The 13,767-nt window shown below is 48.1% G+C and overlaps 1 protein-coding gene across 2 annotated transcripts in view; it reads left to right on the top strand.

Moving 5' to 3' along the window:
• Positions 1-13,767, top strand: part of LOC145360231 (uncharacterized) — a 62,920-nt gene that overhangs the window by 21,706 nt on the left and 27,447 nt on the right. For both annotated transcript variants that reach the window (XM_080215286.1, XM_080215285.1), the window contains exons 3-7: positions 2,612-2,661; positions 7,407-7,460; positions 9,226-9,376; positions 10,688-10,770; positions 12,380-12,541. In XM_080215286.1, coding sequence (XP_080071412.1) covers positions 2,612-2,661; positions 7,407-7,460; positions 9,226-9,376; positions 10,688-10,770; positions 12,380-12,541 — 500 coding nt within the window. The remainder of the gene's footprint in view (positions 1-2,611; positions 2,662-7,406; positions 7,461-9,225; positions 9,377-10,687; positions 10,771-12,379; positions 12,542-13,767) is intronic.

Raw genomic sequence — 13,767 nt, 5'->3', positions numbered from 1 at the left:
AGAGATTTTCACAGTAACTTCATTGCAGTGTTCGCGTAAGCCTACTTGTGACATTGATGAATAAACTTTTTTAAACTTTTAAACTGCAATTAGATCAAGTCAGAGTTTGACAAATCTTTCAAGGAGATTTTTTAAAAGATTGTCTTTTAACATTTTTTTAATGATTGATGCCTTACAATAGGGGACAAGTTTTTCCTCAATCTGTCAGCCTCCCATCGACACAACTTACTGTAACTTCCTCATTTTAGTGTCATTTGGGCTAAAACTCTCTCTGCTCCTTCATTCAACTCTTTGATAAATATGTTGGATAGATAGGACTCTTGTATAGACCTCTGGAGAACGCCACTTATCAACCTGATCCAAGTCTCCCAGTTTCCCCTTCCTGAATAATTCTCCCTTTGGCTGACTGTGTCCTATAGAATCTGGAAAGTTTATTAATATTTGGAGGGGCTGTGTGTATCCACAGATGTGCAGGAGAGGTGGATTGGCCATGCTGAATTGCCCCTTTGTGCCCCAAGTTGTGTAGGTTGGGGGGGATTAGTGGGGTAAGTGTGTGGGGTTGCGGAGATGGGGCGGAGGAGTGGGTCTGGTTAAGATGCTGTGTCAGAAAGTTGGGCAGACTCGATGGGTTGAATGGCTTTTTCTGTATTGTAGGGATTCTATGAATTGCGATCTCTGACAATGTATCAGTTTTGGTCCGGTGGCACTGTTCTTGCCTTTGAGTCAGAGGATTGTGGGATCAAACCCCACTGCAGCACAAATCCCAAGTTGATGTTTCACTGAGGGAGTGCTGCAGTATTGGAGGTGCCGTCCTCTGAACGATAAATAAAGGCTCCATCCGGCCCCGGGTGCACGTGAACGATCCAGTGGCCTTATTTGAGGAGAGTAATGGAGTTCTCGTAGAAAATGAAAGCAGGAGAAAGCCATTTGACCCTTTGAACCTGCTCCATCATTCATTTTGACCCTGGCTGATGGTCAAATTTAATTCCCAATCGCGCTGCTCCGCACCTCTTCCCAATATCATTTGATCTCTTTAGCCCCAATAGCTCTCATGATATTCTGATTAAAGTTTGTCCTTGGGCCAGCATCACTGCAAAACAAAGTGTCTGATGATGAATCTCGCTGCTCTGTGCAGGACCCCGCTGTGTTTAAATAGGCTGCAGCATGTCCGGGCTGTGACCACAATTCAAAAGTGTTTCGTTGGCTGACAAGCACTTTGCGATGTCCAGAGATTGTGAGCAATGCTATGTCGGTGCAAACCCTTTAGTTTCCCACAGCAGCAGCTCCTGGGCTGTGTCAGTATTTGAAAGGAAGGTCCAGCAAAGCGAACGTTTAAAATCCATTGTGTTGCTGGGTGTAGAGGGGGGCGAAGAGACTCATGAGTGAGTGGGAACGTCTTGCATTTCCTCCTGGTTATTTTAAGTACCAGTTTCTGTGCTAAGTGACCGTCCATCCTTCCTGTTGTGCCATTTTCTACGCAGTGCAGAAATGAAATATATACATAGCTATTTCAAAAGGAAATCCTGTTGTTGGTGCTGCTGAACCCAGGTTAAGTTCACTTTTTTTAATGGCTGGAGATCTGATTGTTTTTGTAACAGTAAATTCTGGGAGTACTCAGTGAGCCTGTCAGTGCCTGAAAGTAAAGTACAAAGCATTGCTTGTGGAATCTCATGATGTGGAGATGCCGGCGTTGGACTGGGGTGGACACACTAGGAAGTCTCTCAACACCAGATTAAAGTCCAACAGTTTATCGCACTCACCTGATGAAGGAGTAGCGCTCCCAAAGCTCGTGATTCCACATAAACCTGTTGGACTTTAACCTGGTGAGGACACAGTAACAGTCTGTCTTACTGTGAGATCTCAGACACACAGTGCAGTGAAATGTGAACAAACCGGTTAATGGCAATAAATAATCTCTCTCTCTCTCTCTCTCTCTCTCTCTCTCTCTCTCTCTCTCTGACACCGTATAGATCAGGCTTTTGCTTCTGTAGCAAAATTCATAGAATCTTTATAGCCCATCGAGTCTGCTCCAACTATCCAACAGAGCATCTTCCCCAAGTTCACCCCCTGTCCTATCCCCGTAATGCCACATATTTACCCTGTCAATCCCTCCAGTTTACACATTTTGGGATGCTAAGGGGCAACTTACTATGGCCAATCCACCTAACCTTCACATCTTTGGACTGTGGGAGGAAACCCATGCAGACAGATGGCATGGGTGTTGAAACTCCACACGGTCACCCGAGGCTGGAATTGAACCCAGGTCTCTGGTGCTGGAACCACTGTGTCATTCCCGCAGTTTGCTATGTTAAAGGCCATGATGTGTAGATGCTGGCGTTGGACTGGGATGGGCACAGTAAGAAGTCTCACAACACCAGGTTAAAGTCCAAGAGGTTTATTTGGAATCGTGAGCTTTCAGATCACTGCTCCTTCATCAGATGAGTCACCTGAAGAAAGAGCAGCGCTCCAAAAGCCCTTGAGGTCTGCTGGTGAGTGACACTGTGGTGGTTGTCAGAACATTGGTGACTGCGTAATATTTAGGACATGAGAATTACTTTCCTATCACAGGCTGAATGTAAATTCATTTTCATTTTCTTTTCCCCCTCTGCAGATTTTCTAGTCTACAAATTGGAAGCTCAGGAATCACTGAACAAGGAGAAGGTCTGTGGTGATTCTAGTCTGAAATTCCTGAACTGCGGAGCTCCTCATCCCAATTCTCCAATCTTCACTGCCCTCTGTCATTTATAAGCTTTTCAAATGCAGGGCCATGTCCTGATTGGCCTAATCTTCTTTCTTACCCTATCTGAAAGACCATATGTTCAAGAGGGAGTTGGACGTGGCCTTGTGGCTGAAGGGATTAAGGGGTGTGGAGAGAAAGTGGGAGTGGGATTCGGAAAGTGCGTGATCAGCCATGATCATGTTGAAAGATGGTGCAGACTCGAAGGGCTGAATGGCCTACTTCACCTATTTTCTATATGTTATTATAAGATATAGCAGCAGAAGTAGCTGTTGAGTCTGCGCCGCCATTCAGTGAGATCCACCGCTCTGATCTGATAACCCTCAACACTGTCCTGCCTTCTCCCCATGTTTCCCTGACTGATTAAAATCTGTCTCAGCTTTGAACATACTTAAAGACCCAGTCTCTACTGCCCCCTGCAGTAGAATTCCACAGACTCACTCCCCTCTGAGAGAAGAAATTCCTCCTCATCTCTGTTTTACATGGGCAACCCCTTACCCTGAGATTATGTCCTCTGGTACTTGACTCTCCCACAAGGGAAACAATCTCTCAGCATCTACCCTGTCAATCCCCCTGAGAATCCTATTTGTCTCAATAAAGTGGCCTTTCATTCTTCTAAACTCCAGTGAGTACAGACCCAACCTACTTGCCCTCTCCTCATAGGAAAATTCCTTCACGCCCGGAATCAACCTAGCGAACCTTCTCTGGACTGCCTCCAATGCCAATATATCTCCCCTTAAATAAGGGATCAAAACTGTTGATAGCTGTGGTGTCCTGTGTTGTGCCCTTATTGGAAACCTGTCACTGAGGGGACATTGATGCACTGTGACACCAGACTGACAGTAAGAAAGCCCAGTGGGAGATTTAATGAGTTCTGTTTATAAAATGAAAGATGTTAAAGTTTGACGGGCATTTCTCCTCCACTGCCCTGACATTCGGACAGTGAGAATGCTGATTTCCTTTTAGACTAGCTTGTGAGCATGATGGATGCTGGCATTTGCACATTGAGTTTTCTTTCTTGGCTATCGAGGGTTGAGTTTATGCGGCATTTTGCCCTCTGCCAGATGTTTGCTTGGTTTATGGAATTTGTTCAACATCTTGTCTTCTGTGGGCCAAAAGGACAGTTGCTTGGACTAGGCTTGTATTCTCTTGAGAATAGAATCATAGAATCCCTACAGTCTACTACTGGAGAGTCCCTCCCTACAGGAGGCCATTCAGCCCATTGAATCTGCACCGACAACAATCCCATCCAGGTCTATCCCTGTAGCCCCACATATTTACCCCACTGATCTACACATCCCAGGACTCTAAGTAGCAATTTAGCTTGGCCAGTGCACATCTTTGGACTATGGGAGGAAATCAGAGCACCTGGAGGAAACCCATGCAGACACTGGGAGAAAGTGCAGATTCCACACATAGTGACCCAAGCCGGGAATCAAACCCAGGTCCCTGGAGCTGTGAGACAGCAGTGCTAACTACTGTGCTACCATGCCTCCCATTAATAGATCTAATTAATGTATTTAAGATAACTAAAGGTTTTGATAAAGTAGTTCATCTGATGGCAGAATCCAGAATAAGAGGGCAAAGCCTTAACGTTCGTAGCAGACCATTCAGAATTGGAAAAAAAAAGTAGCACTTCCTCAATCAAGGGGCAGAGGGTGTGATGTAACAGAACAGCAAAATAGGCCTGAGGGGCTGAGTGGTCCCCTCTTGATCCTATGATAGGCAGCACTTCCAACAGTACTGTAACTTCAACCGCAATGTTGTGCACAAATCCAGAATGTGGCTCAAACTTCAGGAGAGTGCGAGACTAACTGCAGTCCAGTATTGAACAGGAGGGAGTGACCAACAGGATCCAACCTGTTAGCCTGACATTGGTGATGGGGAAAATGCTGGAGTCAGTTTATTAAGGATGTAATAACTGAGCATTTGGAAAGCAGTGACAGGGTTGGTCCAAGTCAGCATGGATTCATGAAAGGGAAATCGTGCTAGACAAATCTTCATAGAATCCCTACAGAGTAGAAGGAGGCCATTTGACCCATGGAGCCTGCATTGACAAAGACCCCACCCAGACCTTATCCCCATAACCCCATATATTTTGTTCTGCTAGTCCCCCTGACACCAATGGATAATTTGCCATTGCCAGTCAATCTAACCTGCACCTCTTTGGAGTGTGGGAGGAAACCAGAGCACCTGAGGAAACCCACGCAGATACGGGGAGAATGTGCAAGCTCCACACTGACAGTGACCCAAGTCGGGAATCGAACCCGGGTCCCTGATGCTGTGAGGCAGCAGTGCTAACCACTGTGCCACTAGTGGCAGAACTCTTCTGGAATTTTTTGAGGATGTGACCAGTAGAGTGGACAAGAATGAACCAGTGTATGTTGTATATAAAGGCTTTTGACAAGGTCCCACAGAAAAGGTTAGTGAGCAAAATTAAAACTCATGATATTGGGGGTAATGTATTGATGTGGATGGAGAACTGGTTGGCAGACAGGAAGCAAAGAGTGGGAATAAACAGGTCATTTTCAGGGTGGCAGGTAGTGACTAAAAGACTATCAGTGCTGGGACCCCAGCTATTCACAATATTCATGAATGATTTAGACAAAGGAATTGAATGCAATATCTCCAAATTTGCAGATGACACTAAGCTGGATGGCAGTGTGTGCTGTGAGGAGGATGCTAAGAGGCTGCAGGGTGACTTAGACAGGCTGGTTTGAGTGGACAAATACTTGGAAAATGCAATGTAATGTGGATAAATGTGAGGTTATCCACTTTGGCAAAAACAGGAAGGATGATTATTCTTTGAGTGGTGGCAATTCAAAAAGGGGAAGTGTAATGTGACCTGGGTATCATAGTGGAACAGTCGCTGAAGGTTGGCATACAGGTACAGCAGGTAGTGAGGAAAGCTAATGGCATGCTAGCCTTCAGATCAAGAGGATTTGAATATAGGAGCGCAGAAGTCTTGCTGCAGCCTCTAAGCATCCGCCTCACAGCACACGCTGCCATCCAGCTTAATATCGTCTGCAAATTTGGAGATATTGCATTCAATTCCTTTGTCCAAATCATTCATGAATATTGTGGGTAGCTGGGGTCCCAGCACTGAATCCTACAGTATTTTACTTACTACCTGCCACTGTGAAAAAGACCTGAGGCCACACCTTGAGTGTTGTGTGCAGTTTTGGTCTCCTAGTCTGAGGGAGGATGTTCTTGCTTTTTGAGGGAGTCCACCGAAGGTTCACCGGACTGATTCCTGCAAGGGCAGGAGAGACTGGGCTTGTACTCACTGGAATTTAGAAGAATGAGACGAGATGTCATAGAAACATAAAATCCTGTTGGGACTGGACAGGCTAGATGTGGGAAGAATGTTCCCAGTGTTTGGGAAGTGCAGACCTAGGGGTCACAGTCTAGGAATAAGGGGTAAGTCATTCAGGGCTGAGATGAAGAAGAACTTGTTGACTCAGAGTTGTGAACCTGTGGAGTTCTGTACCACAGAAAGCAGTTGGGGCCAGTTTGTTAGATATGTTCAAGAGAGAGCTGGATGTGGCCCTTGTGGCTAAAGGGAACGGGGTTTGGAGAGAAAGCAGGAGTGGGATACTGGGAGTGCAGGATCAGATATGATCATATTGAATGATGGGCTCGAAGGGCTGAATGGGGCCTGCCTCTATTTTCTAATAATACTGAACAGGAGAGTGTGACCAATTTGACTCCGATAAGTTTAAGTTTATTTATTAGTGTAACAAGTAGGCTTACATTAATACTGCAGTGAAGTTACTGTGACAATCCCCTAGTTGCCACACACCAGCGCCTGTTCGGGTACACTGAGGGAGAATTTAGCATGGCCAATGCACCTAACCAGCATGTCTTTCAGACAGTGGGAGAAGAGAATATGCCACCACACCACTCAGTTGATCACAATGTTAGCACTGCTGCTTCACAGCTCCAGGAACCTGGATTCAAATCCCGGCTTGGGCACTGTTTATGTGGGGTTTACACATTCTCCCTGCATCTGAGTGGGTTTCCTCTAGGTGCTCCAGTTTCCTCCCACAGTCTAAAGATATGCAGGCTTGGTTGATTGGCATTCTAAATTGCCCCTTAGTGTCCTGGGATGCATAGGTTAGAGGGATTAGTGCATAAATACTAGGGATATGGAGATAAGGCCTGGGTGGGATTGTGGTTAGTGCAGACTCAATGGGCCAAATGGCCTCTTTCTGCTTTGTAGGGTTTCTGTGATTCTAACTGGACTCCAGTGTTGAACAAGATCAGAATTAACTTCAAATTTCAACTGATTGGGGTTTAGTGATTGGATTTATGGGAACTTTCAAATAAATCTTTTTTTGCGGGGGGTACATTTTGTGACAGTTGAGTTTTGGATGATACAAACGCTGAATTGGTGACAAGCTGTCGACCAAAGGGTGTTTGTCCTGGTGTGAAACTGCAACCAGTATTCAAGTTCACGTTAAAAATAAGCATGTGTTGTGAGGCTGGAAGGAAGGTTTGGATTGAGGTGAAACTGTACATGGGGAGGCAAGGGGAACGAGCTGAGACTGTAAGTGACTGTGCTGTGAACTACCCATTGTACAGTTTATTGTCAGGTGTGGTGTGCAGAGCAGGCCTCTTTAATGCATCAGCAGCAAGTGGCTAACTTCTTGTTTCAATTGCCTTGCAGCAAGATGCCATGAACCGATATGGTGCCCTAAGTTCCCAGCATAAGATACTGAAGGTGAGTGGGACCTCAGTCACTGAAAGTGTCCACAAATCTGCATGTCCTCCTGAGGGACAAACCCTGCAGGGGTTTTCAGTCCGATCGGAGTCTCCTCATTGGGGCTGGGATGGCGCAGTGCTCCTTTGGGTGGTTTATTATAGGATTGTAGCAGTCTAATTTCAGATGTGTGGTGTGGTGCTGAGGGAGAGGATCGCGTTTGACCTACAGGTGATAATGCTGCATTATCACCCTGATTCATTACAAAGTACTCGCTGCTTTACTGTTCAGGTTGCAGCTTCTTCATTCCATGTGACCCACTTTCAGCAGCAGCTGGAGCAGCGGTGATTGTGAGGATTAAATCACTGGTAACTTGGTGATAAATCAACATAGATTCCTGCTTCTGTCAGACACGCCCTGATTGGGGAATTGGAATGGGAAAATCTCACTCCTTGGTTTCTCACTCATCGTTTTTCCTGTTGCTTTGCTGCTCTCTTCGCCTCATCACACACTCCTCCCATTGTCTTGTTCCTGCTTCTCACTCTCTACACCTGCCCACTATCTCTCTCTCACTCATTCCCTCTCTCTCTCTCTCCCCCCCTCCCTTCCCCTCGCTCCATCGCTCACCTTCTCCCCAGCTTTCCCTCCCTCCTTCCCCCAGTCACACCACAGCTGATCTGATCCAAATGGCCATGCATGTAGTGCGAGTCTAGTCAGTGAGTGCTGGATTGATGGGGCTGTGTAGCCCAGCCTGATTCCACTCCTCTCAAACCTCCACAAGCACCCAGTGCCCAGCAAGGGGGTCTTTTACTATTCATTTGTGGTCCCCATCCTCAATTATGCTGATGTCCCAGGTCCCCGAGACATTGCTCAGGATTTGGACCCTTAGCCGGTTATTGTTCCGCACCCCCCGGTTACTGAGGCCAGTCATGACAGATGAATCTGGCTAACTCAGCGCCTTCTGGAGCTTTGTTGGGTTTGTGGTCTGCTTTCTCTGCTCCTGGGTTACACTGTGGTAAAGTTGCTGTTCTGGCCAGAGTGGCGGGGCGGGGTGTGGCAGTGGTTGGTGGGAGGGGACGGGGCAGTGGTGGGGTGGGGATGGAGGGGACGGGGGGGTGCAGTGGTTGGCGGGAGGGGACGGGGGGGGTGCAGTGGTTGGCGGGAGGGGACGGGGGGGTGCAGTGGTTGGCGGGAGGGGACGGGGGTGCAGTGGTTGGCGGGGGGGTGACGGGGGGGTGCAGTGGTTGGCGGGAGGGGACGCGGGGGGTGGCAGTGGTTGGCGGGAGGGGACGCGGGGGGTGGCAGTGGTTGGCGGGAGGGGACGCGGGGGGTGGCAGTGGTTGGCGGGAGGGGACGCGGGGGGTGGCAGTGGTTGGCGGGAGGGGACGCGGGGGGTGGCAGTGGTTGGCGGGAGGGGACGCGGGGGGTGGCAGTGGTTGGCGGGAGGGGACGCGGGGGGGTGGCAGTGGTTGGCGGGAGGGGACGCGGGGGGGTGGCAGTGGTTGGCGGGAGGGGACGCGGGGGGGTGGCAGAGGTTTGTTGGTTGGGGGGGCAGTGGTTGGTGGGAGGGGGCGTATCAGCGGGGTGGGGGGGCAGTGGTTTGTTGGTTGGGGGGGCAGTGGTTGGTGGGAGGGGGCGTATCAGCGGGGTGGGGGGGCAGTGGTTGGTGGAGGAGGTGGTGCTGGGATTTTGCCCCCTGGGCTGTTAGAGGAGGTGGTGCTGGGATTTTGCCCCCTGGGCTGTTAGAGTGAAAGGTTTGTTTTGATCCTAACTGCTGTCTTTACAGAATCAGCACGATGAAATAAAGAAGCAGCTTCTGGAACTGCAGCTGCAGCACAATAACCTGCGGCTGGAGAACAGGAAAGCAGCAGAGAGTCACAATCAGCGCTATCTCCAACTTCATCAGCAGAAAGAACTGGAAATCGGCACCTTGCAAGGTAAACACAAAGCCTCTGATTCACCTCCCTTCGCCTTAGGGCTATGCACTCGCCATTAAAGACCTTACTACAGTACATGGTGCAGTAGGGTGGCACAGTGCCATAGTGGTTAGTGCTGCTGCCTCATAGCGCCAGAAACCTGGGTTCGATTCCCGACTTCGGTCACTGTCAGTGCGGAGTCTACACATTCTCCCTGTGTCTGTGTAGGTTTCCTCTGGGTGCTCCAGTTTCCTCCCACAGTCCAAAAGATGCACGGGGTTAGGTGCATTGGCCATGCTAAATTCTCCCTCAGTGTGCCCGAACAGGTGCTGGAGTGTAGCGACTAGGGAATATCCACAGTAACTTCATTGTAGTGTTAATGTAAACCTGAACATTAAAAAACTTTAGAACATCCTTGTGTGTGATACATCTTGTGTGCTGTCTTTCTTTGTCTCTCTTTCACACAATCTCAGTATGTTACCATAGTCAAAGAGGATCTTTTTTATTTGCATTGTGAATGGGATATATAGCTCGTACAGAAATTCAGGGAGGACATTAATTAGCATGTGGGCATTTCCTACTTAGCGTGTTTGTGTGATCTAGTGGAAATTGTGGGAATTCAGCCCAGATCATGACCCCTTTGTATGGGCTTGGCACAACACCATGACAATGCTATTTCTGGAGAGTAATAGAATCTGTTTGGTGAGAGAAAAGCTCTGACAGAAGGAGAAATTGTCCACGAAGACTTCGTGTGGTTTTTAAAATTTGATTTTGGAAGGAGATTAAAAGGCAGCAAGTGGCACTGAGGAGTGGATAGAACGCTTCCTGTGTACACGCAGAACAATTTGGACCAGTGCCAGAAGTGAGCATGTCTTTTGAGCCCAAACTTCTGAGGATGGTGTTTGTCAATTGTCTGATTTTTGTTAAGCCAGTGTGTGAGCGGGAAAAAAAATCTCACTTTTTCTCATTTTTACATCTCTCTCTCTCTCTCTCTCTCTCTCTCTCCTTTCTCTGCTTTCTTGTTGCCTTTTCGCTTTCTTTCTCCCGTTCGCTTTCTTTCTCCCGTTCGCTTTCTTTCTCCCGTTCGCTTTCTTTCTCCCGTTCGCTTTCTTTCTCCCGTTCGCTTTCTTTCTCCCGTTCGCTTTCTTTCTCCCGTTCGCTTTCTTTCTCCCGTTCGCTTTCTTTCTCCCGTTCGCTTTTTCTCTCTTATGCCCTTGCTGCCCCTTTCGCTCTCGCACCCCAGGTCACCTGAGCTGTTTTCTTCCTCCCTCCCTCCCTAGTTTCTCACTGCCACTAGTTAATTTGATGATATTTGGGTTCCTCTCTTTCCAGACAGCATCAATAGGCTGAAACATGAGAGCAGACAACTGCGGAGGTCCCATCAGGACATGCACCAACAGCTCGCTGAGGCACAGGTAATGGGGTGATGAATCGCGCAGCGATAGATTCCCCCCTGTAGAAGGCTGTTTTCCCCATCACCGAGGTGCCCACACTGAGCTTCGGTGAGCTCCAGATCCACATGCGCAGTCGCACAGTTTTGTGTCTCTGTTGTTAGGTTAGGGTTGGGTGAAAAGCAGCCCAGAATACTCCAGCTGCCTTCCCATCTCTTCACTAAAGATTCTCAGATCCGCTCCGATGTCCCTTCATCGGGGTCTGGCAAAGCAGGCACAGATCTGAAGAATTTCCCGACCAAACTCTTGGAGACTTTGGAACTTCAAAAGGTGGTTGAGACAGGGCAGAGGGAGATCAATTCTGGATGAGAACAGCAGGGAGGGAATGTGAAGCTGAGGTTAAAATCAGATCAGCCATGATCTTGTTGACTAGTGGAGCAGGCTCGAGGGGCTGAGTGGACTTCATTTGTATGTTCACCACGTTCAGCATCAGCCCTCTCGCCCCACATGGGGAAAGTTCTTGGTAAATTAACCTGCTCCCTATTGATCTAAATTACCAATCTTCGTGCAAACGTTTGTCTGATGGCAAATTATTTTTATGTCCTCATTGGAATTGTCTGTGAGGATGAAGACCAACAACAGAATCAACTTTGAACTGTGTGACGCTCCTATTAATGCAGAATAATATTGGTTCCAAAATCAGATCCCATCTCTCCAATGGTGTCCTACTTGGCAACTTGCTCAGTGCTGTTTCAAACCCCCCAGTCTTGAACGTTAACCACCGTCCCATCACTAACCCACTGGGCCATTTTCTCCAAGAATTCAACCACCTCGGCAGAACCTCTTCTTCCTCAAGCTGATCCAAAGGGTTGGTATAAAATCCCGCATGGTCCACAAGAGTCCTTTTTAAAGTTAAGTTTGTTTATTAGTTACAAGTAAGGCTTATATTAACACTGCAATGAAGTTACTATGAAAATCCCCTAGTCGCCACACTCCGGTGACTGTTCGGGTACGCTGAGGGAGAACTTGGCATGGCCAATGCACCTAACCTGTAGGAGGAAACTGGAGCATCAGGAGGAAACCCATGCTGACATGGGAAAAATGTGCTAACTCCGCAGTGAACCAGGCAGGAATTGAGCCTGGGTCCCTGGCGCTGTGAGGCAACAGTGCTAACCACTGTGCCACCCAGTATGGTGTGTTCTGGTGTCAGGTTGTAATATAGGCTTGCTGTTATGTGCAGTGTTGCCATGCTTGGTTTGGATATGGTGCGAGGTTGGGGTGCAGGGATGTGGTTATGGTGTGGGTCTGTGGTTGCGACGCAGGGGTGCAGCACAGGGTTAAAATACAATACTGCTTGGTAGTTATGACAGCATTACCAGTGTCCCTTTGAGATACTCATTTTGTTTACACTGTGTTGATCTGGTCTCAAGGCTGAGGGATAGGATACCACTCTGAACATCTCTGTGATGTCCCTGTGCTTAATTCACTCAGCCTATTTCCATGATCTGTATTTATTCTGGTCATGAAGACTGGCCCTGACCTTACTATGTGCCTTCAGTAGCATGATCCTCCTCGTTGCACAATCCTTGTCACATGCTGACAGTTCTGCATTTGTTTTTGTCGCCTCTGGCAGGCCCAGGTGGAAGAGTTCAGGCAGCTGAAGGAAGCTCTTCACGCGATGCCAAGTTTCAAACAACCTAAACTCAATCCGGCTGTCCTGCAAGGTCAGAATCAGGCACAGCATGAACATCCTTGGGGCCCTGACAACAACAGCTCACAGGTCACTGAACAGAAGGTATGGCTAATTTAAAACCAAACTTCTCTGAATATTTCACTTCAGATTTGTTGTAGAACGGTGTAAGTATTAAAGCCTGCTCAGAGGGGCCCTGTGATTGCCAACCTGGAAATCGATTCCATTTCAAATCCTTAGTTTAGAAAAATGGAAGCTGCATTGTATGAAATATTTTGGGTAGTGTCGGGAAAATTGGGAATGGGAACGGAAATTGCTGCTTTGTTTTGTACTAAATTCCCATTTTCCTGGGGGTTTATCCAGCTCGGAGTAATGGGTGGCCATGTCTGGGTTTGCAGTGTCCCTGTGGAGACGCACCTGAGGCAGTGGAAAGCTGTAGTAGGATCCCAGGCCTGTGTCCAGTCGGTGAACCCAAGGCCGGGAATCTTCCCTCGCCCTGCTCCTTCACAGGCACAGAGAGGTTGAGGACGTTCCTCCAGACCGTGGTTGAGACTTCTGCAGCAAGGAGTCACCAAAGCCTTGAGACAAAGGTCACACGCATGACATGGTTTCCTGTCTCATAGAATCGTATAATCCCTACAGTGCAAAAGAAGGCAATTTGGCCTCTCGAGTCTGCACTGACTCTCCGATAGAGCTTTCCACCTAGACCCGATCCTGTAACCCCATGTATTTACCCTGCTAAACCCCCTAACCTGCACATCTTGTGGCATAAGGACCAATCCATCTAATCTGCACATCTTTGGCGTGTGGGAGAAAGCCAAAGCAACCAGAGGAAACCCGTGGCAACATGGGGTGAATGTGCAAATTCCGTACAGTCACCCAAGCTATAATTGAACCTGGGCCCCTGACGCTGTGAGACAGCAGCGCTAACCACATGCCACTGTGCCTTTTGTCTTTGTTCCCTCAATGTTCTGAAACATGCTTGTCAGGTGAGAGTTACTGGGTGACATTGCCCTGATATCTGATGCCAGTCAGATTTCCTGATGAGGTTCGGTTTCCTGATATTCAGTCTCTGAGTTGCACAAGTTGGATTTGGATAGAGACAGGCCTTGGGCCTCTAGCAGTCCTCTCCTTTCAAGTTAACAACCTGTCCTTGTGACAGCTTTGACACCCATCAGAACAGCCCACCAGACCTTATCTTGACGTCATGTGAAAGATGGCACCTTTGGCAATGCAGTGTGCCCCAGGGACTGCGCTGAAGTGTCAGCCTAACTTAGCTGCTCGAATCCTGGAATGGGCTGGAACCCATTGGCCGGAGTGTTACCAACTGA

Source organism: Carcharhinus amblyrhynchos, chromosome 30 (genome assembly GCF_965287045.1).
Source record: "Carcharhinus amblyrhynchos chromosome 30, sCarAmb.v2.hapA, whole genome shotgun sequence".
NCBI lineage: Eukaryota > Metazoa > Chordata > Chondrichthyes > Carcharhiniformes > Carcharhinidae > Carcharhinus > Carcharhinus amblyrhynchos.
Note: the sequence above shows the minus strand (reverse complement) of the source record. Positions and strands in the feature narration are given on the sequence as shown.